Consider the following 27692-nt stretch of genomic DNA (forward strand, 5'->3'; position numbering starts at 1 on the left):
AAGGAACTTGCCATGTATTTGGTACATTTGGTCTAGGTTTGTAGGTCTTCAGCTCTCCCGCTTTCAAGGCTTCCATTGAAATTCATCATGAAATTTATAAAAGAGTCTCTCATATTCCCTATCCGCAAAGCTATTAATCTCAAACAATAATAAAAGTTTCATTTACAGGACATGGACATTTCAGGTTGGACCAGCATTTATGTCCAAATCTATTTTGCATTGTGGCGGTGGTGAGCTGCTTTTACAACTTTTGTAATCCCATTTGGTGTAGGCAGACACAATGCAGTTCAGGAGGGAGCTCCTGGATTTATACCCAATAACAGTGAAGAATTTGCATTATGTTGCCAAATCAGGATGGTAAGTGACTCTGTGGAGTGGACCAACATGTGGTGGTAGCAATAATGCTGATGAGGTTGAACTCGGAAGCATAAAATTACATACCCTGATTTCGATTGAAGCTATTTTCTGCAAAGGTTTCCAGCATATCCTTTTCAAATCTATTACTAAAATTGGAGATCAAACCTGAACATTTCAGAACAATTCTCATTAGCCTATTGCTGAGTAGTTTCATATCCTTAACCCATGTTTTCTGACAACACTAAAAGTAATAATTATGGACTGAAATCTTAGTTACACAAGTCAAAATTACCTTCTCCGATGATCTCTTCAACAGCTGAAGCTTCTTTATCTGGCACGGATTTCGGCAGTTTGGATCCTTTCAATACTTCAGAGGACGTCGATACTGACAATGTTTTTGTGTCCTTTTAAAAACATGGGTTCAAATGAAATATTGACAACTACCATACTAAATACTATAAAACCTAACGCAGAACTGGAAATGCTTAACCATAATTAAGTAATATAATGAAGAAAGCTATTCATTTTAAAATTTAGAGAAAGTGAGGAGTGCAGATGCTGGAACTCGGAGTCAAAGAGTGTGATGCTGGAAAAGCACAGCCGGTCAGGCAGAATCCAAGGCGTAGGAGAGTCAATGTTTTCAGCATAAGCTCTAACGAAGAGCATATGCTCAAAACATTGACTCTCCTGTTCCTCAGATGCTGCTTGACTGGCTGTGCTTTTCCAGCACTGCACTCTTCGACATATTAAAATTTGCATAAGCTCACCTCATATGCTTGTAACAAATATACAACGGAACCCACAACACCCATTTCAACAAAATGAGTTCTAGAATTTTAGTTTTAATAAACAATGGCTTTTCCAGCAACACTCCATATTTTTGTTCTTGCAATGACTGACATAAGAAAATACAAGCACACAAGCATATTTTTCGTCGCAAATGAAAAGATAAGAGTCAAACAAGACCAATTTCAGTCCTGACCCCCATCTCTACAACTTCAAGACTCTGCAAAGACATTTTAAAGGAATCTGTGAAAAACATAACCAATATCTACAGATTTTCAGTGAGAAATGTAAGGCATCAAGGTAAGGAATTGGGTCTGTACCCCACTGTCTAAAGGTGTATAAACCACACATTCTGGTGGCAGGAACAGCACTTTCTGTGCGCTTGTTGTATGAATATTTAAAAGGTAAAAAATAAAATTCATAAAGTACTGGTTCAGCTGAAATAATGCATCCTAGTCAGGATAGCACAGTTAAGAAGCAAAGCAAAGGCTTTGGAGAGAGCATGGAGATTTGCAAAACAGTTCCAGGAATGAGTAATTAAAGTAATGGATTGACTGGGGAAACTGGCATTTCTATCCTTCAATCAAAGGAGGTCAGGATGAGATTTGGTTAAAGATGACAACAATGACTAAAAGGACTTGCTAACTAGATAGCAAAAATTAAAAGTGCTTGGGAGAAGCACCAAAAAAATTTTAAAACATGACTAGGATTTGGCCAGTAGGCTAGTGACACAGAATAAATAGTAGCCTTCAAAGGGCATTAAAAATACCTTGAAGCAAAGCAAAATATAGGGAAATTTAGAAAAAGCAAGAGAGTAGAACTAAGAGAACTGCTCTTCAAAATAACTAATATGGTTTGATGGGCAAAATGACATCCTTCTGTACTGTGTTTTTCCATGATTTTATGAAGTCAACTAGAATGAATAATCAAGCAAGAATACAGATTTTAAGTTTCAATGCACATACCTGTTTCTTTAAAAGGGGTAGGTTATATGGTGCAGGACCAAGAGCTAATTCAAACACTTTATCGGAGTACGGGACGGTTTTCTCTATATTCTCTCGAAATTTGGGATCCCACTTTGCATACAATATAGTGCCACCCAGGCCACCTCCAACAAACAAGATACTTCCTCCCACTATTTTGCCTGCTGAGGTTCTATGAATTGAAGAAAAACAAATCACCTCGTAATAGGGTAATACATTTGGAAAAAGTAATACATTTATAGCTACCATAACATTCTTTCATAAAAGTTAGCCACATTATCTAGTTACATATTCCCAAGTAATAATACGAGTCAATTGACAGGAGCAGATTATAGATTTGTCATGCAGTACCTGCCTAAGAACTGCTTGAATAAATTAATTTGAACATCAAACTAGATGCAATATCATTACTGAAATCATTTTTTAAAAATGTATTCTGTCAAATTATTTTATATATTTAACCAATATATTTATCTTGTTGGTTCATCGTCAGAGTCATAGAGGTGTACAGCACAACCCTTCAGTCCAACTCGCTCATGCCAACCAGATATCCTAACCTAATCCAGTCCCAATTGCCAGCACTTGGCCTCTGTACCCTTCCAATTCGTATACCCATCCAGATGCCTCTTAAATGCTGTAATTGTCCCAGCCTCCACCACTTCCTTTGGCAGCTCATTCCATACACGTACGATAAAAAGTTTCCCCTTAGGTCTCTTTTATATCTTTCCCCCTCACCCTAAAGCTATACCCTCTAGTTCTGGGCTCCCCCACCCCAGGCAAAATATCTTGTTGGGATTTTTTCACTTCACGAGAATTGATATGACGATATTTTCTAATGCTTAGTTAGAACTAGAGTTCCAGAATCCAATACAGCTATTATGCCAATAACAGTTAAATAATATCAGCATTGCTTTATTTCTCCTGTGACAAATTGAGCAAAGATTCTTTCATCTGCACCGACAAAGGAGGAGGAAAAATGATCAGAGCAAGTATATTCCATTCTTGCATTTCAAGTACCAATAATAAAAAGGTCTTGAATTATCACGTTATTACTCTGTCGCATTGCAACAATCAATAACTGCCCCAGCTAGAGACGAGTTTTGCTGAGATCAAGCACACTGCTCTTTTATTTGGAGGGGAAAGAATATTCAAATAATTTTAACACATTTAAAAATTAGAAATATGTATGTATTTTTTAGGACAATTTTATTTTCAGCTAATATGTTATACATACCCAGTACTACTCCCAGTTGTGTACCCACGGCATTGTCGCAAAGAATGGAGCTGTGATTTACCACAAAGGCACTTCTGTGAGAGACCAGGAAAACAGAATGGTTTAATAAAAAGGGAAGTCTTTACCCAAGAAAGAATTTGCCATCCCTCAAAGCACTAAACTCAAAAGGTTTGATTTTACAATATACTATAAACTGACTTAGGGGAACTGGTTTGTTATACAGCAGTCACATGCATGCCCATTAATTTCAGACAATTACATGAAACATTTAAAACAAGCAGCACTGTAACAGTAGGACTTTAAAGTTGTCAATGAACAGACAGACAGTGTCCCAGTAAACCCTTTCTGCACACATTTCAGGTTTATGACATTGCAGTTAGGAAGAAAGGTACAGACCTAAAACATTAACACTTCTTTGCACAAATGCTCTCAGGTTTTCTATAGCTTTTTTTGTTAAATACAAGAGGGCTCCTGATTTTTTAATTTTCTAGCCACCTCAACAGCATTCCCTCTTACTTTCAAAGGTTCAACAATATAAGATCTTAAGTCTCTGTACTTAAACCCTTCAGGCAGTACCACTTGGATTACATTCCTCCAACTGTTCCATACTTTATACTTATGCATTAAACTGAATTGCTGTGTCCCCCACTTAACCATTTTATGTCCTCTTGAAATTCACTGCAAACACACTCACTATTTAGTGCTGCAAAGTTGACTCAAACATTACAATCGCCCGACCTATATCAAAGCGCAATTGTTAAAAAAACAAGGAAAGCTGTGATCCTAAATCCAATCCCTCAGGAATAGAAAACCAAAAGAGAAAATGCTGGAAAATCTCAGCAGGTCTAGCAGCATCTGTAAGGAGAGAAAAGAACTGTCGTTTCGAATCTAACGGACCCTTTGTCAAAGCTAAAAAAAGGGAGAAATAGGGAGGTTTTTTAAACTAGGCTGAGAGAAGGTGAGTCATGGCTCCAGAAGCAATGGTAACAATAAAGAGGTGATAACGACAGTGCATAGAGAGATTATAGGGAAATTAGGAGCTGTGAATGACCAATGGTGAAGCCAGTGCTATGTGATAAAATATGTGGGAGATTGGTGAAGCTGAGGCAAAATGGAAAACAGGGGAGAAGGGTAGCAAAGGGGGAAGAGGAGAGGAAAAAGGTGATGAGAGAGTGAGGAGCGAGAGAAAGAGACAAGAAATAAGAGGTACAGAGCAGTGAAAAAACTATAAAAAATACAAATAAAATAAATTAAATTAAATTACGGAGCAGAATGAAAACAGAGGGGTCGAGATGGGATAATCATCTGAAGTTGTTGAATTCAATGTTGAGACCGGCAGGCTGTAACTTGCCTAGTCGGAAGATGAGCTGCTGTTCCTCCAGTTTGCGTTAAGCTTCACTGGTACATTGCAACAGGCCAAGGACAGACATGTGGGCATGGGAGCAGGATTGTGTGTTGAAGTGGCAAACCACGGGAAGGTCCGGGACCCGATTGCGTACAGACCGAAGGTGCTCCTTCTTCTCCAACCGTGGCTTCCTACCTACAGTTGTTGACAGGGCTCTTGACAACGTGCCATCCATCTCTCGCGCCACGACCCTCACCCCCTCCCTCCCTTCCCAGAACAAGGATAGGGTCCCTCTTGTTCTCACCTTTCACCCCACCAGCCTTCACATGCAAAGAATAATCCTCTGCCATTTTTGCCAACTCCAACACGACGCCACCACTAAACACATCCCCTCCCACCCCTGTCTGCATTCTGCAGAGATCGTTCCCTCCAGGACAACCTAGTCCACTCCTCCATCACACCTAACATCTCTCCCATCACACACGGCACCTTCCCATGCAATCGCAGAAGGCGCAACACCTGCCCCTTTACCTCTTCTAGGCTCACCTTCCAAGGCCCCAAACACTCATTTCAGATTAAGCAGTGTTTCACTTTGTACCTCTTTCAATTTGGTCTATTGCATTCGTTGCTCCCAATGTGGTCTCCTCTATATCGGAGAGACAAAACGCCGACTGGGTGATCGCTTTGCTGAGCACCTTCGGTCTGTACGCAATCAGGTCCCGGACCTTCCTGTGGCTTGCCACTTCAACACACAATCCTGCTCCCATGCCCACGTCTGTCCTTGGCCTGCTGCAATGAGCCAGTGAAGCTCAACAGCATTTCATCTTCCGACTAGGCACGTTACAGCCTGCCGATCTCAACATTGAATTCAACAACTTCAGATGATTATCCCATCTCGACCCCTCTGTTTTCATTCTGCTGTGTAATTCTCTCCCTCAGGAATATATTTACATGATGTTCATTACTTTTTACCTCGATCAGTTTGCCAACTCTGTACCCACATTATTACATCCACTTTAATACGTTGTGCATCTAATTTCTGTATGTGCCCATCAGGAAATATTTTATCAAATACCTTCTGAAAGTCAATACCTTGACCAAGCTCGTTGTAACTACAGAGACCTGAATCATCTTAGTCAGACGGATTTAACTTCAGCAAATCTACACCAGCATGACCCTTGCTAGCCTGTGAATTTTTTTTTCCCAGTGTATTGTCTCTAGTGGTTTGCAGGACTGAATGCTGGCAGTTGGTGGTTAGGTCTAAATTTTTTTATACCATTGCGACATGGAGGTGAACTCCTCTGTTAATTAAACCCGAACACCCAGAAAAGTTCACCTTGCCTTGTAATCTGTTAAAATATGAGTGACAGAAAACTCCCAAATTCCATTGTTTAAAAAAACATCTATTTATTTTTTAAATCTAAAAGGGAACATAATCAACAGCTATTCACAACTCTAAACCTCCCTTTCTCCTAACTGCTTACTATCTGCCTCCAACTCTATAAAAATATACTGTTCCAATAAAGCACTTATTAAAATGACATCAACTTAATTTCAAAACCACACAGCCATTGTCGTCTTCGGTGTCTGTCTTCCTCCAGCTAAAGATCTCCCTGGGTCGTCTTTCTTTTTACTGAGAGTATGTTTCATATGAAAATGTACCTTTGATAAAGAGCGTTTCCTAATTTCTTTGAGAGCAAGATGTTAGATCTCCAGGCTTATCTGCATCAATAGCAGTTGTCCCTCTCTTAAAAGGGTCAGGACATGCCTTCAACATCACAACAACTTCCCCCCACTTAATAAACAATGAACCATCATAAATGAAAAGATGGCTTCACTTTTTCTAATTCTCAATCCCGTTACAATGAAATACATAGGTCATTAGTCTAAGTTATACTTTTCACATATGTAACACTGGAATTGGTCAAATCTTATCTACACTTTTTCTTTTAAATCTGCAACAATGCATCTGCATTACACTTTTACGACTTGCAATATGTACAATTTGTAAATTTAAAGAATGCAACATTAGACTCCAACGAGATACTCTCTTATTTTGTCTTTAAATCTTTCCAAGAATGTAAAACATTGTTGTCAGTGTACACCACTGTCTCCAACACATTGTTTGTCACATCAACATGAAAACGTTGGAAGGCTAGGATCAAACTCAATAATTCTTTTTCAATGGTATAGTATTTGCTCTAATGAATGAGTTTCTTTGAAAAGTAGCCAATTGGCTGTTCAATTCCGTCATCTTCCTGTAGCAGTACAGCTCCTACTTCGATATCGCTGGCATCAATTGCAACTTTGAAAGGTTTCAAAAAATTTGGTGTAGCTAAAACCGGTGCTGTGGTTAATACTGCTTTTAAGTTCTCAAATGCCTCCTGGCATTGTTCGGTCCACTGAAATTGTGTTCTTGAGTAAATCTGTTAGGGGGCCACCATGATGCCGGAAATTTGGAATAAACTTCCAGTAGAATCCGCTTAGTCCCAAAAATCAAAGCACCTCTTTTTTCGAGGATGGTCATGGAAATTCCCTGATGGCCTTAGTCTTCACATTCCTTCAACATTCCATAATCGATGTTGTCCCAAAAACATCACCTCTGCCTTTGCAAATTCTGTTTCTTTTAAGTTTATTACCAGTTTTGCTTTTCGTAATCATTCAAAGAGCTCTGCCAAGTGTACCATGTGATCTTCCCATGACTCGCTAAAGATCACTACATCATCCAGATAAACTATATAATTTGTTAAGCTAGCCACAACTCCGTTTATGAGTCTTCCTCAAACCTAGATGATCTCCAAGTGATAATTCACGTGCTACCCGTAACACCATCTGTCGGAATGCTACTGGTAACAATCTGGTGCATTTCTGCCTTTTTCGCTTCTGCGCCAACCTACATGTGGCCCCCATCTCCAGATCATCAACATAAATTGTAAAATAATTTGCAGTCCCAACACCGACACCTGGGGTACATCACTAGTCACTGATTGCCAGCCAGAATAGCACTCTTTGCTTCCTGTTAGTCAACCAATCCTCTATCCATACTAATACTTTATCCCTAACACCATGATTAGATTCCCTACAGTATGGAAACACACCCTTCGGCCCAACAAGTCTACACCAATCCTCTGAAGAGTAGTCCATCCAGACCCATTCCCCTACCTTATATTTACCCCTGACTAATGCACCTAACACAATGGGCAATTTAGCATGGCCAATTCACCTAAACTGCACATCTTTAGATTGTGGGAGGAAACCAGAGTACCCAGAGGAAAACCACACAGACACAGGGAGAATGTGCAAGCTTCACAGTCACCCGAGACAGGAATTGAACCCATGTCGCTTAACTTATGCAGCAGCCTCTTGTGCGACACCTTGTCGAAGGCCTTTTGGAAATCTAGTTACACTACATCCACTTGGTCCCCATTCTCCACCTTGCTCTTAATGCCTTCACAGAATTCCAAAAGATTTACCACTTGCAAATTCCCCTCCAAATCACTCATTATCTAGACTGGGAAACATACCACTGTTCCTCAGTACTGCTGAGTAAAAATCCTGGAACACTCTTCCTCACAGCAAAGTCATTAGGGACATTTAAGCGACTACTGGACTGGCACATGGAGTGCAGTGAGTTGAGGGATGCGTAGGTTAAGTTATTATTCTTTTACATTAGGATTAAACCTAGGCACAACATTGTGGGCCAAAGGGCCTGTTCTGTGCTGTACTTTTCTATGTTCTTATTATGGGTGTTCTAACACTAAAAGGACTGCAGCAGTTCAAGAAGGCAGCTCACTACCACCTCTCAAGGGCAACTTGGGATGGGCAATTAATACTGGCCCAGCCAGAGAAACCCATATCCTTGAATGAATAATAGTCAAGATAAAAATATTTGCTTAATATGCCTTCCAGCAAAATACATCATGCCCCACTTAAGCAATGTCCAGTACATGCTAAAGTAATCACGTACAAAAGTCACCATCCTTTCTACTACATTTCCAAATAATCAACTGGTGTACTGAAACGGAGGCAATTCGTCTTTCTCTTTCACAGTCTCCCACAATCTATCAACTTTCTTCCTCATTTCTTACAACCATCATGCAATCATTACAAATCTATCATCCTCATTTGTCATATTACAGAACAATGAAAATGTAACAAACAACAATGCAATGAAAAAGGTTTAGTGGTTAGGATCGTGGCAAATGTTGATCTAAAGAACAGAAGTCATTCAGCCAAATATTGGCATCTAAGAGTATCCAGTAATAAAAGATAATATTCTGCTCTTAAGTCTGCATCACTTTCATAGCTAATATTCATTCTCAACACCATCTTGCCACTATGAAACCACATCCTAAACTACTGACCCTTATCTTGAAACATGTTAAAGAAAAATGCATCCTCAGGTCTCTTGGTGAGCAAATTCCAAACATTCACAAATCCTCCAACAAAATTCCCTTTCACCTTGGACTGGCCAAATTAATCTAGGACTGGGACCCTGGTTCTATACTCACCGAACACGAAGCACATCTATTTTGCCAGTGCCTTAAGATTTTATATATGTCAGAGATGCGCTTTTATCCTTCTAAACTCTAGGGAACACATGGATGCATTCAACCTTTCCTCAAAGATTAATCCTAAATTCCAGAATTAGCAAACTGTACTGAAATCCTCTAAAGCTTAATTTAGAGGAGAAAATGCTTGAATCTATCATTAAAAGAAATACAGAGACATCTAGATAGAAATTATCCTATCAGACTAATTTAATGGAATTTTTTAAGGACATTACAAGTGTGGTGGACAACAGGGAACAGGTGGATGTTTGGATATTTGGGTTTCCACAGGGCATTCAACGTGCCACACAAAAGGCTACTGCATAAGATTAGATGCACAGCGCTATGGGTAATCTATCAGCATGGACAGAGGATTGGTTAACAGGAAACAAAGAATGAGGATAAATGGGTGTTTTTCAATGGCTAGTGATGTATTGCGACCACAATCGTTTTCAATCTATCCAGCTGATTTGGAGATGGGGTCCAACTATTGAGTGTCAAAGTTTGCAAATGACACTAAGATGAGTCTGCAGAAGACTCCCGGTAGTTGAGTGAGTGAGCAAAGGTCTGGCAGATAGAGTACAATGTTGGTAAATGTGAGGTCATCTATTTTGGTAGGAATAACAAAGTGAACTATGATTTAATGCTTGAGAGGGTTGGCTTATAAGGACAGATTGAGAAGACTGGAATTATATGCATTGGAATTTAAAAGAATGAGGGGGGATTTTACAGAAATATATTAAATTATGAAGGGAATAAATGAGATAGAAGCAGGGTGGCTGTTTCCACTGGCAGGTGAAACTAAAATAGGGGGCATAGCCCCAAAATAAGGAAGAGTAGATTTAGGACTGAGTTGAGGAGGAATTTCTTCTCCCAAAGAGTTGAGAGTTAGTGGAATTCCCTGCCCAATGAAGGTTGACGCTTTCTCATTGAATGTCGTTAAGGCAAAGTTAGATCGACTTTGGAACAGTAAAGGTGAGCAAGCAGGTATGTGGACCTCAGTCTACAAAAAGATCAGCCATGGTCTTGCTGGATAGCAAAGAAGGCTCAATGGGCCAGATGACCTACTCCTGCTCCTACTTCTTATGTGAAGCAACTATACCATTGTTTATGTAAAGAGATTACTGTGCACATTACACCAGTATTGTCTTACAAAGGCCCTACATAACTGCAGTAAACCTATTTTTTCTCTGCTACTCCAATTAGGACATAATGGCATAAGAACTAGGAGTGGGCAATTGAGTCTTTCAGACTAGGTCCACCATCCAATTCAATCATGGCTGATTTCATTTTGGCCTCAATTCCACTTTCCTGCCCACTCCCCATAACTCTTCAACTAATTAAAGATCTATACATGTCCTCCTCAAATTGATTCAATGTCCAAGCATCCACCACATTCTGGAATAGCGAATTCCACAGATTGAGAGAAATAATTGTCTCATCGGTTTTAAATCTTTTCTAAAAGTATGACTTCGTGTTCTAGATTGCCTCAAGAGGAGAAACATCCTTTCTGCATCTACTTTGTCAATCCCCCATCAGCATTTTATATACCTCAGGTAGATCACCGCTTGTCTTTCTAAACCTTACACAGTGTAGACTAAGCTGCCAAAACTCTTCACAAGACAAACTCCTCTCCTCTTGGATAAATCTAGGGAATCTCCTCTGAACTGCCTCCAATCCAATTACATAAAACATTGGTTAAGTCACAGATGAAATATGGTTGCTACTCTATTATCAGAAGGAAATGATTATACTGGAGAGAGTACAGAGGAGATTCATCAGGGTGTTGTCTGGGATGAAAGGTTTCAGACATGAGGAGGCTAGGTTTTTCCATGGAATATTTGATGGGGAAAATGTTGAGGGGACTTTATGCTCAGTATGCTTGGAGCGCAAATCAGTAGGGAAACCCTTGCTCTGTATTTTGACCCCTTGTTGTTTGCATACCAAAAGTGTTTAATGGGGATGGTGTCAAGGGAATTTTACTTTCAGTTTGCTTTTAGTTTTGAGTGTATGGGATGTATTTTCTCCGTGTTCAAACCGGAGATATCTCTGTCCCAGGAGTATTTGATGAAGACAGCACAGAGACAATCTCACTTTAATTTCAAGAGTTGAGGGAACTTTCATTACAGTTTAATTTTAGTTTGAGGAATAGAGGTACCTTTACTCTGTACTCATCAGCATGCTGTCACTGTCTCAGGAATATTGGTTGGGGGCAGTGTTGAATGAACTTTATCTTCTGTTCGCTTTCCATTTAAAAGAGTAGATTAGATTACTTACAGTGTGGAAACAGGCCCTTTAGCCCAACAAGTCCACACCAAACCTGCGAAGAGCAACCCACCCAGACCCATTCCCCTACATTTACCCCTTTACCTAACAATATGGGTAATTTAGTATGGCCAATTCACCTATCCTTCACATTTTTGGACTGTGGGAGGAAACCAGAGCACCCAGAGGAAACCCACACAGACACAGGGAGAATGTGCAAACTCCACACAGACAGTTGCTTGGGGCGGGAATTGAACCCGGGTCTCTGGCGCTGTGAAGCAGTAGTGCTAACCACTGTGCCACCATGGAGTATAGTTCACTTTACTCGGTATTTAATCCCATGCTATCCCTGTGTTTCTTGAGAATGGTATTATTTATTTCAGAGCGTAAGGAAGGTTCACATCTGTATTCAACCCCATGCTGTCCCTGGACGGGAACAGTGTCGAGGAAAGCTTACTTTCAGTTAAAAGTAAGGGAGCATTCCTTTCTCTTTAAAAGAGTAAGCTGAGTTTCTTTTCCTTTGAGCAGAGGTGGCCAAGGCAGGGTATCTGACTGACATATACAAAATTATGATAGGTATAGACAGGGTAGATCAAGAGAATCGTTCAGCAACAGACAGCACAAGTTAAACGTGAGAAGTAAGTGGTTTAGAGGAGAACCAAGGAAACATATTTTCAACCAAAGGGTGGCAGAAATATGGAACACACTGTCTCAGAGGGTGCTAAAAGCAGGTACTCTTGTAACATATAAGCAGCTTCGGGACAAGCACTTAAACTGCCAAGGCATAGTAGGCTATGGAGCAAGAGTCTAAGAGTGTGGTACGAGAAAAGCACAACGTAAAAACAAGGGCTGCACATGCTGGAAACCAGATTCTAGATTAGAGTGGTGCTCGAAAAGCACAGCAGTTCAGGCAGCATCCGAGGAGCAGGAAAAACAACACTTAGGGCAAAAGCCTTTCACCAGGAAGAGAGGATGAAGGGCTTTTGCCCGAAACATCGATTTTCCTGCCCCTCAGATGCTGCCTGACCTGCTGCGCTTTTCCAGCAACACATTTTCAGCAGTCTCACTAATGCCTTGTAAAGCTGCAGCAATACTTCCCTACTTTTAAACCCTATTTCTTGAGCAACAAGTGCCAAAATTCCTTTTGCCTTATTACCTGTTGTACTCTACTTACCAGTCTTCTGCAATTCATGCAAGATGACACCCAAATCCCTTTGCACCAAAGCACTGTGAAGCATCTCGCCATTTAGGAAAGTTGCCTTTTTAATTCCAAGCACAAAATGGATAGCCTCATGCTTATCCACATAAACTCCAGCTGCCAACGTTTGGCCCCTTCATCTCACCGATCCATACCCACTTGCAAAATTACTTACTTCTTTATTGCAACTTATTTTAGAACATAGAAAAATACAGCGCAGTACAGGCCCTTTGGCCCTCGATGTTGCGCCGATCCAAGCCCACCTAACCTACACTAGCCCACTATCCTCCATATGCCTATCCAATGCCCGTTTAAATGCCCATAAAGAGGGAAGAGTCCACCACTGCTACTGGCAGGGCATTCCATGAACTCACGACTCGCTGAGTAAAGAATCTACCCCTAACAACTGTCCTATACCTACCACCCCTTAATTTAAAGCTATGCCCCCTCATAATAGCTGACTCCATACATGGAAAAAGGTTCTCATGGTCAACCCTATCTAAACCCCTAATCATCTTGTACACCTCTATCAAGTCACCCCTAAACCTTCTTTTCTCCAATGAAAACAGTCCCAAGTGCCTCAGCCTTTCCTCATACGATCTTCCTACCATACCAGACAACATCCTGGTAAACCTCCTCTGCACCCGTTCCAGTGCCTCCACATCCTTCCTATAGTATGGCGACCAAAACTACACAGAATACTCCAGATGAGGCCGCACCAGAGTCTTATACAACTGCAACATGACCTCAGGACTCCGGAACTCAATTCCTCTACCAATAAAAGCCAGTACGCCAGATGCCTTCTTCACCGCACAATTTACCTGGGTGGCAACTTTCAGAGATCTGTGTACATGGACATAAATGTTCATAAATCCTATCCCTTACAATTCTCTTTAAGACTTTGCCCACAACAGAAGTGAGGCTCACCGGCCTACAGTTACTAGGGTTATCCCTACTCCCATTCTTGAACAAGGGAACCACATTTGCTATCCTCTGGTCCTCTGGCACTATTCCTGTAGACAACAAGGACATAAAAATCAAGGCCAATGGTTCTGCAATCTCCTCCCTTGCTTCCCAGACAATCCTAGGATAAATGCCATCAGGCCCAGGGGACTTATCTATTTTCACCCTTTCCAGAATTTCCAACACCTCTTCCCTACATACCTCAAAACGTCCATTCTAATTAATTGTGACTCAGTATTCACATTGGCAACAATGTCCTGTTTCTGAGTGAATACTGACGAAACGTATTCATTCAGTATCTCCCCAATCTCTTCAGCCTCCACACGCAACTTCTCACTACTATCCTTGACTGGACCGATTCCTACCCTAGTCATTCTTTTATTCCTGACATACCTATAGAAAGCCTTTGGGTTTTCCCTAATCGTACCAACTAAGGACTTTTCATGTCCCTTCCTTGCTGCTCTTTGCTCTCTCTTCAGATCCTTCCTGGCTACCTTATAACTCTCAATCGCCCCAATTGAACCTTTACGCCTCATCTTTACATAGGCCGCCCTCGTCCCTTTAACAAGGGATTCCAATTCCTTATTAAACCACGGCTCCCTCACACGACCCTTTCCTCCCTGCTTGACAGGTACATATTTATCAAGGACACTCAATAGTTGCTCCTTGAACAAGCTCCACATATCAATTGCGCCCTTGCCTTGAAGCCTACTTTTCCAAGCCACGCATCCTAAATCGTGCCTCACCGCATCATAATTTCCCTGCCCCCAGCTATAACTCTTGCCCTGCAGTGCACACTTATCCCTCTCCATCACTAAAGTAAAAAAGTCACCGAATTGTGGTCACTATCCCCAAAGTGCTCACCTACCTCCAATTCTAACACCTGGCCTGGTTCGTTACCCAGAACCAAATCCAGTATGGCCTCACCTCTTGCTGGCCTGTCTACATATTGTGTCAGGAAACCCTCTTGCACACATTGGACAAATACCGACCCATCTAACGAACCCGAGCTATAGCTTTCCCAGTCAATATCAGGAAAGTTAAAGTCCCCCATAACAACCACTCTTTTCCCCACCTATTTTGTGGTTATCTGCAAATTTTGCTCGAGTACCTTCTATGCTGCATCCAAGTAAGGAAATTTGCCATCCTTATCTGGTCTGGCCTACACGCGACTCCAGACGCACAGCAATGTGGCCGACCTTCAACTGCTCTCTGAAATGGCCTGGCAAACCACTCAGTTATATCAATCACTACGAAGTGTCAACAAAGAAATGAAAGCAGATGGACCTCCAGGCATTGACCAAGGCACTGGAAAAGACAATGGCAGACACATCCCTGGCGACTCTGCAAATTCGCCCTTCTAACTGGAAGAACTGTCTCTCAGACTTGTCAAGCAACAGCCTGACATCGGCTGTAAGGTATGTATGTGAGTATGACTATGTCCAGATCCAACACCACCACCACTCCAGGATATGTTGTGTCCGGCAAGACAGACCCAACACAGTGCTATAAACTCAGCAAATAGTTACCCTGGGAGCCCTCAACATGGAGTCTGGAGCCCATGAAGTCTAATGGCTTCAGGTTAAACATGGGCAAGGAAACCTCCTGCTGATTACCACATACAGTCCTCACCCAGCTGGTGAATCATACTTTACCATATTGAACAACAACTGGGGATGCAGAGGATGGCAAGGGCACAAACTGGTTAGGAATGTTCACGATCAAGAGTGGCTTGGTGCTTGGTAGCAACACTAAACTGCACTTACTTCAATGCAAGAGGCTCAGCAGGAAAGGCAGATGAACTTAGGGCATGATTAGGAACATAGACTGGGATATCACAGCAATTACAGAAACGTGGCTCAGGGATGGGCAGGACTGGCAGCTTTGTGTTCCAGGGTACAAAAGCTATAGGGAGGACAGAAAGGAGGGATGGGGGCAAGAGAGGAGGGGGAGTAGCATTTTTGATAAGGAATAGCATTACTGCTGTACTGGGGGTGGGGGGGGGGGGGGAATATTTCTGGGAATACATCCAGAGAAGTTATTTGGGTGGAACAGAGAAATAAGAAAAGGATGATCATCTTATTGGGATTGTTATTATAAACCCAGCCCAAGAGTCAACGGGGAATTGAGAAACACATTTGTAATGAGATTTCACTTATCTGTAAGAATAATATGGTGGTTATGGAAGGGGATTTTAACTTTCCAGTCTGGGACTGCCATAGTGTGAAAGGTGTAGATGGAGAGGAATTTGTTAAGTGTGTACAAGACAATTTTCTGATTCAGTACGTGAAACTACCTACTAGAGAAGGTGCAAAACCTGACCTACTCTTGGGAAATAAGGCAGGGCAGGTGACTGAGGTGTCAGTGGGAGAGGACTTTGGGGCCAGCGACCATAATTCTATTAGATTTAAAATAGTAATGAAAAAGGATTGACCAGATCTAAAAGTTGAAGTTCTAAATTGGAGAAAGGCCAATTTTGACAGTATTAGGCAAGAACTTTCGAAAGCTGATTGGGGGCTGATGTTCATAGGTAAAGGGACAGCTGGAAAATGGGAAGCCTTCAGACATGAGATAACGGGAATCCAGAAAAAATATATTCCTGTCAGAGTGAAAGGAAAGGCTGGTAGGTATAGGGAATAATGGATGACTAAAGAAATTGAGGGCTTGGTTAAGAAAAAAGGAAGCAAGCATATGCAAGGCATAGACAGAATAGATCGAGTGAATCCTTAGAAGAGTATAAAGGAAGTAGGAGTATACTTAAGAGGGAAATCAGGAGGGCAAAAAGGAGACATGAGATAGCTTCGGCAAATAGAATTAAGGAGAATCCAAAGGGATTTTACAAGTACATTAAGGACAAAAGAGCAACTAGGGAGAGAAAAGGGCCCCTCAAAGATCAGCAAGGCAGCCTTTGTGTGGATCTGCAGACAATGGTGGAGATACTAAATGAGTAATTTGCATCAGTATTTACTGTGGAAAAGGATATGGAAGATATAGACTGTAGGGAAATAGATGGTGACATCTTGTAAAATGTCCAGATTACAGAGGAGGAAGTGCTGGATGTCTTGAAATGGGTAAAGGTGGATAAATCCCCACTTGGCTTCACCAGTTGCCTCATCTGGTCAAGAGAAGTCAAGAAAGACAACCATCAATGAGGCAGAAAACTCGGAAAGGGATCATGCTGTAAGGTTGAGTGAAATAGGGGTTGATGGGAAGGGTGAGAGCAGTCACAAATTAAAAATACTATACATGAATGCACGAAGCATTAGGCATAAGATGGATGAGCTTGAGGCCTTTTTGGAAATTGGCAGATACGATATTGTGGGGATAACTGAGACATGGCTTCAAGTGGACAGGGCCTGGGAAATGAATATTCAAGGCTACACGTGCTATCGTAAGGACAGACTGACCGGCAGAAGGGGTGGGATGGCCTTGTTGGTAAGGGAAGATATTCAGTCCCTTGCGCGCGAGGATCTAGAGTCAGGATTGTAGAGTCAGTGTGGATAGAGCTGCAAAATACAAGGGTAAAATGACCCTCTTGGGAGTCATCTACAGGCCCCCAAACAGTACTCTGGATGTCGGATGTAAGTTGAATCAGGAGCTGAAATTGGCGTGTCGCAAAGATGTTACTATAGTTGTTATGGGGGATTTTAACATGCAGGTAGACTGGAAAAATCAGGATGGTATTGGACCTCAAGAAAGAGACTTTGTAGAGGGCCAAAGAGATGGATTCTTAGAGCAGCTGGTGCTGGAGCCAACCAGGGAGAAGGCAATTCTGGATCTGGTATTGTGGAACGAATCAGAATTGGTCAGAGACCTCGAAGTGAATGAGCCATTGGAAAGTAGTGACCATAATACATTAAGCTTCAATCTGCAATTTGAGAGGGAGAGGGTACAGTCGGAAGTGACAGTACTTCTGTTGAATAAAGGGAACGATGGAGCTATGAGAGAGGAGCTGGCCAAAGTTCAATGGTGCAATACCTTAGCAGGGAGGACCGTGGAGGAACAATGGCGGATAGTTCTGAGTATAATGCAGAAGTTGCAGGATCAGTTCATTCCTAAAAGGAACAAAAGATCCCAGGAGGAGGCATGGGCGGCCATAGCTGAAGAGGGAAGTTAAGAAACATATAAAGTTAAAAGAGAAAAAGTATAACATAACAAAGATGTGGGAAAACTGAGGACTGGGAAGCTTTTAAAGAGCAACAGAGGATTACTAAGAAGGAAATATGCAGAGGAAAAATGAGGTACGAAGGTAAACTGGCCAATAATATAAAGGAGGATAGTAAAAGCTTTTATAGGTATGTGCAAGGCAAAAAAAAGGTGGGAGAGAGAAAGCAGGAAATTATAGACCAGTTAGTCTGACCTCAGTGGTGGGAAAGATGCTGGAGTCTATTATAGAGGAGGAAATTACGGCACATCTGGATAGTAGTAACAGGATAGGACAGAGTCAGCATGGATTTATGAAGGGGAAATCATGCTTGACTAATCTTCTGGAATTTTTTGAGGATGTAACTCTGAAGATGGACGAGGGAGATCCAGTAGAAGTAGTGTACCTGGACTTTCAGAAAGCTTTTGATAAAGTCCCACACAGGAGGTTAGTGAGTAAAATTAGGGCGCATGGTATTGGGGGGCAAAGTATTAGATTGGATTGAAAATTGGTTGGCTGATAGGAAACAAAGAGTAGTGATAAACGGCTCTATTTCGGAATGGCAGGGAGTGACCAGTGGGGTACCGCAGGGATCCGTGCTGGGACCGCAGCTTTTTACAATATATGTTAATGATAAAGAAGATGGTACCAGCAATAATATTAGCAAATTTGCTGATGATATAAAGCTGGGTGGCAGGGTGAAATGTGATGAGGATGTTAGGAGATTACAGGGTGACCTGGACAAGTTAGGTGAGTGGGCAGGTGCAGTTTAATGTGGATAAACGTATGGTTATCCACTTCGGTGGCAAAAACAGGAAGGCAGATTACTACCTCAATGGAATCAATTTAGGTAAAGGGGCAGTACAAAGAGATCTGGGTGTTCTTGTACACCAGTCAATGAAGGCAAGCATGCAGGTACAGCAGGTAGTGAAGAAGGCATGCTGGCCTTCATAACAAGAGGAATTGAGTTTAGAAGCAAAAAAGGTGCTTCTGCAGTTGTACAGGGCCCTGGTGAGACCACACCTGGAGTACTGTGTGCAGTTCTGCTCTCCAAATTTGAGGAATGACATTCTGGCTATTGAGAGAGTGCAGCGTAGGGTCACGAGGTCAATTCCTGGAATGGCAGGATTACCTTACACTGAAAGATTGAAGCAACTGGGCTTGTATACCATTGAGTTTAGAAGACTGAGGGGGGATCTGATTGAAACATAAAAGATTATGAAAGGATTGGACACTCAGGCAGCAGGAAACATGCTTCCGCTGATGGGTGAGTGCCGAACCAGAGGACACAGCTTAAAAATACGGGGTAGACCATTTAGGACAGAGATTAGGAGAAACCTCTTCACCCAGAGAGTGGTGGCTGTGTGGAATGCTCTGCCCCAGAGGGCAGTGGAGGCCCAGTCTCTGGATTCATTTAAGAAAGAGTTGGATAGAGCTCTCAAAGATAGTGGAATCAAGGTTATGGAGATAAAGCAGGAAGAGGATACTGATTAGGAATGATCATGCATGATCACATTGAATGGCGGTGCAGGCTAGAAGGGCTGAATGGCCTACTCCTGCACCTATTGTCTATTATCTCCCCTCCCCCTAGGATGGTTCAGTGGCTAGCACTGCTGCCTCACAGCGCCAGGACCTGGATTCAATTCCCACCTCAGGCAACTGTCTGTGTGGAGTTTGCACAGTCACCCAGTGTCTGCGAGGGTTTCCTCCGGATGCTCCAGTTTCCTCCCACAGTCCAAAGATGTGCCAGTTAGGTGAATTGGCCATGCTAAATTGCCCATAGTGTTAGGTGAAGGGGTAATTGTAGGGGAATGGGTCTGGATGGGTTGCTCTTCGGAGGGTCAGTGTGGACTTGTTGGGCCAAAGGGCCTGCTTCCACACTGTAAGTAATCTAATCTAATCATAAAAGGGACATCAGGAGCAACATTTTAACACAGAGGGTGGTGCATGTGTGGAATGAGCTGCCAGAGGAAGTGGTGGAGGTTGGTACAATTACAGCATTTAAAAGTGTATCTGAATGGGCATATGAATAGGAAGGGTTTAGAGGGATATGGGCCAAGTGCTTGAAAATGGGGCTAGATTAGGTTAGAATGTATGCTTGGCATAGACAACTTGGATTGAAGGATCTGTTTGCATGCTGTACATCTCTATGCCTCTACTGATCAAGCTGGCAGGGTCCTAAAAGAGAGAGTTGTTAAACTGGGTGTGCAGCATTTGTTTTGGGAACCAACAAGGGGGTAAAGCATACCTGTCCCCATCCTTACCAAGCTGACAGCTGCAAACCCAACTGTCCATGACAGTATTGGTGAGTGGCCGGTTCACAGTCCTTGTGGACAAAGTCCTACATTTGTGGGAATATCATCCATCATGCTGTGTGGTACTATCACCACCACAAATGGAACAGACTTCAAACAAATTTATAGCAAATCAAGACTGGGCATTCATGAAGCACTGTGAAACATCAACAGCACAATCTGCAACCCGTGGCCCTGCAGATGCCCCACTCAATCATTCCTATCAGGGGATCAACCTTGGTTCAATGAAAAAATGCAGGAAAGTGCAGGACGCACGCCAAGAGCAACACCATGCACACCCAAAAAGGAGGTGTCAACCTGGTGAAAATACCAAACATGACTAGTTGTGTGTCAAAGAGGACAAGCTGCAAGTGATAGACTTAGCAATCCTACAACCAATGTATCAGATCTAAGATCTACAGCTGTGAATGGTAGGGGACAATTTTGAAACTCACTGGCAGAGAAGGCTCCATAGATACCCTCATCATTAATGATGGAAGAGCCCAATACACCAGTGCAAAAGATAAAGCTGAAGCAGTCGCAGCAATCTTAGGTCAGAAGTGTCAAGTAAATGATCCATTTCAGCCTCTCCAGTGGTCCCCAGTATCACAGATGTCAGGCTTCAACCAGTTCAATTCACTCCACATAATTCAAGAAATAGTTGGAGAGACTAGGTATTGTAAAGGGTATGGGTCCTGACAACATCTGTGCATTAGCACTGAAGATTTGTGCTCCAGAACTTTCCGCTCCCCTGGCTAAGCTCTTCCAGTAGACTTACAACATTAGCATCTACCTGACAATGAAGAAAATGGACCAGATATGTCCTGTACACAAAAAGCAGGACAATTACGGCCCCATCGGTTCATTCAATCATCAGCAACATAATGGAATATATTATCAACAGTGTTAGCAAGCACCACCAGCTCAGCAATAACCTGCTCACTGATGCCCAGTTAGGGCTCTGCCAAGGCCACTAAGCTCCTGACCTCGTTAGAGCCTTGATTCAAACATGGACAGAAGACTCTGAATTCCAGAGGTGAGATGAGAGTAACGACATTGACATCAAGGCTGTATTTGACTGAATGTGACATTAAGAAGCTCTAGCAAAACTAGAATCAAGGGTATCAGGAAGCAAACTTACTGCTGGTTGGAGTCACTAGCACATAGGAAGATTGTTATCATTGTTGAAGATCAGTCATCTCTCTAAGAATTCCTCAAGGTACTATCCTAAGCCCAACCATCTTCCATCCATTATAAGTTCTGAAGTGGGAATGTTCACCAATGATTACACAATATTCAGAACCATTTGCAATTTCAGATATTGAAGCAGTCCATGTTCAAATACAACATCCAGGCTTGGGCTAAAAAGTAGCACACCACACAAATGAATCTCCCAGTATCAACATTCTCGGGGTTACCATTGACCAGAAACTCAACTGGACTCAACACAAAAAACACAGGTCAATAAGTAATTCACCTCTTGATTTCTCAAAACCTGTCCACCATCTATAAAAGCACAAGTGCAAGATGGAATACTCCCCACTTGCTGGATGGGGACAGCTCCAACACACAAGATTGACACCAGTCCTAGTCACCCAGTTATAAGGATACTATTAAGCTCAAGATTTACCAGGATGCTGCCAGGTATGGAAAGTTTGAGTTATACAGAAAGGCTGGAGAGGGGCTGGGATTTTTCTCACTGGAGTGTAGGAGGTTGGGAAGTCACCTAATACAAGTTTATAAAATAATGAGGGTTATAGATAGAGTGAATGGTAGTTGTGTTTTCCCGAAGATGGGGGATTTCAAAATTAGGTGGCACCTTATTAAGGTGAGAGGAGAGAGGTCTAAAAAAAAGACACGATAGGCACACTTTTTACATAGAGGTTTGCATGTAGAATGAACTTCTTGGATAAGTGGTGAATGTGGGTACAGTTACATAATTTAAAAGATATTTGGATAAGTAGAAGAATATCAAAAGTTTGGAGGGATATGGGGCCAAGAGCAGGCAGGTCAGATTAGTTTATTTTGGGATTGTCAGCGGGGAGTGGTTAGACCGAAGGGTCTGTTCCCATGATGTATGACTTTTTGACTCTATGACTGAGCTTCCTTTTACATCCAGGGATCCCTGGACTCCTGCCCTTGCCCTTCACTTCCAAAGGGGCAAAGAAATTGCATATGCTGCAATACCATGAATCCAGATGGACATTTACTATAAATCCAAACTCCCATAACTACCTGGACTCCATCTTCTCCCACCCAGTTTTCTGCAAGAACTCCATCCCACTCTCCCAGTTCTTCTACTTCCGCCACATCTGCTCAGACAGGAGACAGTCCACTCCCAAGCATCCAAGAAGTCCACCTATTTTGGACAACATGCTTTATCCCTTCTACTGCACCTCCTCCATTCCCCGCTCCATTGCTCTAAACCTCACCCCTCTCGAAACACAAAGAAGACAGGATTCCCCTTGTCCTCACCTACCCCCACCAGTCTCTGCATCCAACGTACTATTCTTAAACACTTCCGCCAACTCCAATTAGACTGCACCACCAAGAACATCTTCCCTCTCCACCCTTCTCTGCAAGAACCATTCTCTTCATCAATCCTTGATTTGCCCCACTTTCCCCACTAACCCCCCCAAACCCCCAGGTACTTTCACCTGCAAACGTAAAAGATGCAAAACATGCTGGCACACCACCACCACATCCCCCACATCTCTATCCAGGGCCCCAACAGTCCTTCCAGATGAAACAGAGGTTCACCTGCCTGTCTTCCAACCTAGTTCACTGTATCTGATGGTCCCGATGTGGTCTTCTCTACATCAGGGAGACCAAACTCGGGTCATGTTTCGCCAAGCATCTTAGCCAGACCAGCAGGGGCCAACCTGACCTCCCAGTCCCCACCCATTTTAATTGCCCTTCCCACTCCCTTTCCAACACGATCATCCTTGGCCTCCTCCATTGTCACGTGAATCAGACCGCAGATTAAAAGGAACACCTCATCTTCCGCCTGAGCAGCCTAAAGCCTGGAGGACTCAACATTGACTTCTCCCTTCCCAGCCCCCGACTCCCTTCCATTCCTCTGATCGACCCTTCCTTCTAGCCACCAACCAGATTCATTCTTCCCACTGACCAACCAAATTGTACCCTCTATGTTCACCTATTCCTAACTCACCACCCTGCTTTATCTTCTGCTCACCTTACACCCACCCCCAACCCTGAAGAATATTAGCATGGATAGACGACTGGCTATCTAATAGAAAACTGAGTTTAACAAGGAGGGCATTTTAATGTTGTCGACCTGCAACTAGTGACGTGCCACAAAATCTATGTTGAAGTCAAAACCACATAGTATATTACGATGACCCGAATAAGCAATATGAATGTATTATAACCAAGTTTGCGCATAATACAAAAATAAGTGGAAAGGCAATAATGAGAGTGACAAAGAGTCTGCAAAGGCATATCAACTGGTTAAGCAAGTTTGCATAAATTTGGCAGATGGAATGTAATGTACAGAAATGTGAGGTGATCCCAGCACACAGGGATTTGGGAATCTTCATGCTTAAATCACAAAAGGCTAGCATACAACTTCAACAAATAACAGGAATAGCAATTTTTACACTCCATTCCCTCTGAAATGATCACATTGTATGGTGCAGCAGATTCAATGGGCTGAATGGCCTACTGCTCCTCTTATATCTGATGGTCTTACCCATCCTAACAAGCAGGACCAAGCTGCAAACTCAACATTTAAGAAGCATCTAGATGAACACTTTAAATGCCAGGGTATTGTAAGCTATGGGTTGAAGAATGTGATGCCGGGAAAGCACAGCCGGTCAGGCAGCATCTGAGGAGGTCAGTCATCATTTCGAGCCAGTCCGGCTGTGCTTTTCCAGCACCACACTTTTCAACTCTTATCTCCAGCATGTGCAGTCCTCACTTTCTCCTAATTGTAAGCTATGAACCAAGTTCACGTAACAGGATTACTATAGTTAGATATTTATCTGACAGCACAGATATAGTGGGCTGAAAGACCTGCTACTTTGGTGTATAACTCTACCGTCTATTGTTACGTAATAGAAGATGTTTTTCAAAAGAACGTACAAAATTAAACCAAATACACAAAATTTTAAAGATGAACACTTTTTAAAAGGGGCTCTATTTACAAAAATAAATCAAAACATCCAAATTTAAAATTTAAATTGGAATGCTTTTGTGGTTGGAAATAATGCACTCCAGCCCCTCAGCTGAGCCATAAGATGAAGAAGTAGGCCATTCAGCCCATCGAGTGAGACTGTGACTGATATCTTCTTAATCTGTAAGAGAATCAGGAGTTCTCTCAGTCTTAAATATACTTAAGATCCAAACTTCAATAACCTTCTGCAATAAAAAAAAGCCACAGCTCTCAGAAAAAAGTTCCTCCTCAATTCTAATAATGGATGACCCTTTGCTCTGAAATTGTGCCCTCTGTTTCTAAACTCTCGCCCAAGGGGGGAAACAACCTCTCAGCATCTACCTTATCATGTCTTCTAAGTATCATATAGATTTTCACAAGTTGCAGAAAGCCTCAAGTGCGTCAGCGGTCACTCCATATTCCCTCTCCAAGGACATCCAAATTACGGAAGATAGACAAAGTCAGATGTTACAAACAATTAAAGCTGTAATGAACTAACACTGAAAAAAACTACATCAACTTGATAGAAGTGAAAATTAAACAGAACAAGTTTGATCATTTTGTACAGCAACAGATTCAAGTTACAGATCCAAACCATGCAATGCACATTGTGCTAACTGCAAACATGAAACATTATCAGCTTAAAAACTTAAGTCTAATTTCTCCCCAGTTCTGATGAAAAGTCATCAACCCTTTTATGACCCCAGCAATGTTAAGACAGATTCCAGAGGAAAATGTACCTCAATAGACCCAAACTTTGTTTTTGTTTTGTTTAAAAACAGTGGAGGTCGGGTACTGAACAACATTTACAGGTGTGCATTTAACACACAAAATGTGTATTAAACAAGGGAATAATAAAATATACAACACTAACCAACATTCCACAAAGAGTTTTGGAAAGATTTCAGTAGACATCAAAATTATTCTAGACTTATACTATTCTTTTTATTGCAGCAACAGCAAACCTCAAAGATTCCCCACCATCTCCACCCTCAAGTTGCCTGCGCAGGCTGGCACATCTGCAACCTGTTTCCTTCTTGTAAATTCCATGGTATTCAGTAGATGCTTTTCTACAGCTGGTATCCTGAGACACCTAAAATGAATTATAAACTAAAACACTACTTACAGCAAATAAGAGTTTCCTTAAACACAATTATCAGCAATGCTGCAGGATTTCTTACTAGAATATACTTAATACTCCTGCTTTCAATCTCTGAAACGACTTGAAATCCTGTCACTTGAAAACAATTTTTTTCTACTTTTTTTTATATAAATGCACTGAACATTCAACCTCATCAGCAACGGATGTATACAAACAGACTGCCAAAAGTTGTGATACAAAGTCCACAAAGACAACCTTGCTAACAAAATTAAAACTTAAAAAACACAAAATATAAACTAAAGTTGAAATTATACATCGTTCCTAATATCCTGAAAACTTAACTATCTCCACAGACCTGTTGAGTTTTACTAGCCTTTGCTATTTTCACACCCAATTTCCATCATCTGCGGCATTTTATTTTAGCAACATTACCAACATGGTTACTTATGTAGACCGTTTCTGATCACTGTTTCAAAACAATCTTCTCAGACATATGACACATTGATGCGACAAGTACAACCTGAATCCAAACTTTCTGGCCTAGAAGTAAGGATACTACCACTACACCACAACAGCCCATATTGAGAATCCCAATCACCTGGCATATTCAATTTACAACCAAGCAAAAGTCAACTTTACAATTAGATTAATGTCATACCAATAGCACGTTACTATCTTTTTTTTCCTCTGCTGCACATAAAGAATTACATTTAGAACAACAGTGACGAGGGTAAACTTTGCTTCCCTTCTCCCACAATCTTTAAACATAAGCTTTACCTAAGCCATGTACTGATGTGTCTTGTTACCGCGCCCCCATCCCCCCCAATATTTTCACTGTAGGTCTCAGCCTTTCATTCACAAATGAAATAACAACTTTCAACTAAAATACATTACCCTGAAATATATACAGTGGGTTTACAAACTCTTAAGAAAATGCTTTGGTGGTCTGAGCTATGCACTGCCACATATTAAAGTACATGGGAAATCAGGAAAGTTGAAAGAAAATACAAGAACTGAAAAGGCTTAAAACAAAATGGGTTCATGCCTTTTCCTGGTCAACATGCACGAAGTTGCTTTATTCACGTACAAGGTCACGCCGTTTTCTCTGTAAAAATGAAATGGCTTTCAAGTCTCGCCTTCTTCAGCGTCGCCAGTTTTACTGGGGCGGGGGTGGTGGTGGTGCAGATACGAACGATAACAAACGCGTCTTTAATTGAATTGACAAATATCAAGCCTGCTTTTCCCTCTTTCCACATCCAGAAACCTGCATTTCCCACTCGTGTCATTGTCGCTCAACCAATCTTGATGTCTCACCAGCCCCCCCCCCCATCCCCTTTCTCATTGCTGATTGGTCACTCCCAGCGACCGCCTCTGCCGATTGGTACAAACGTGCGTCAATCACCGCCTCACGCAGACAACTCGGTTAGGTTGAACTAACGGCCCGACTCCAAGCTTCAATTCTTTCCCCTCCCCCCACATGCGACCCCACTCCCACCTCCCCCCCCCCCCCCTCTCTGTCAATGGACATTGGGAAGCGGCAACCACGGACAAGGACACTCCGGAGAAAACAACAAAAGTAAATATCGTCGGTCGGGCCTGTTTAATGTCAGAATCCATCCGTCTCGCCCGCCGCCCGGGTCCTTCCTACCTTCAACGGCGGAGCTACTTTCCATGAAGCCCTCAACATTTTCCCTTAACCTCTCGACGGTTTTATGTTCTTCGATGAAGGAAAGTACTCCGCTGTACCCCGGATCAGTACATTTTTGAATTTTAAAAAAAAACCAGACAGTCAGAGATTCAGGTGCAGCCTCCAACCTCACTCTCTCCCTCTGAGGCGGGAGTGACCGTGTTGACCGCTTTCCGTCTGACAGAGGCTGCGCCACACCAACGCGCATGCGCCCGCACCCGCTGCTCAACCTAACTTGATCCTGGCATTCCCACAACCAACCTTGATGGCTGCTAAAGATACAGTTTCTCTTTACAGGTCTCCTCCTGTGGTGGAGTGTTCCCATCTCCACCTCTGAGCTAGTAGCATCCAGTTCAAGTCACATCTGATCGAGAGAGAGACCTGTGAGCCCCGCTGTGTCTGCAATCTGACGAGTGACTTGCCCATTGGGAATCATTCCGCACTCCACCCCACCCCTGTACTGAGATGCTACCTACCCCTACCTCATCCATCAAAACCTCCCAGGATAATTTTATAGCACAGAAATAAAGTCATAAGACGTCGGAGAAGAAGCAGGTCATTGGGCTCATCAAGTTTGTCCTGCCATTCAATGAGGTCATAGCTGATCTGA

The 27692-nt window shown here is 42.3% G+C and overlaps 1 protein-coding gene across 3 annotated transcripts in view; it reads right to left on the reverse strand.

Moving 5' to 3' along the window:
- The window catches only part of immt (inner membrane protein, mitochondrial (mitofilin)), a 69492-nt gene extending 42222 nt beyond the window's left edge, over nt 1-27270 (reverse strand). For all 3 annotated transcript variants that reach the window (XM_072576322.1, XM_072576312.1, XM_072576303.1), the window contains exons 1-4: nt 27044-27270; nt 3361-3434; nt 2109-2298; nt 650-761 (exon numbers count right to left, since the gene is read on the reverse strand). In XM_072576322.1, coding sequence (XP_072432423.1) covers nt 650-761; nt 2109-2298; nt 3361-3434; nt 27044-27082 — 415 coding nt within the window. In that variant the 5' untranslated portion in view covers nt 27083-27270. The remainder of the gene's footprint in view (nt 1-649; nt 762-2108; nt 2299-3360; nt 3435-27043) is intronic.
- Between the last annotated feature and the right edge of the window lie 422 nt (nt 27271-27692).

The sequence above is a fragment of the Chiloscyllium punctatum genome, chromosome 1 (genome assembly GCF_047496795.1).
Source record: "Chiloscyllium punctatum isolate Juve2018m chromosome 1, sChiPun1.3, whole genome shotgun sequence".
Taxonomy (NCBI): Eukaryota; Metazoa; Chordata; class Chondrichthyes; order Orectolobiformes; family Hemiscylliidae; genus Chiloscyllium; species Chiloscyllium punctatum.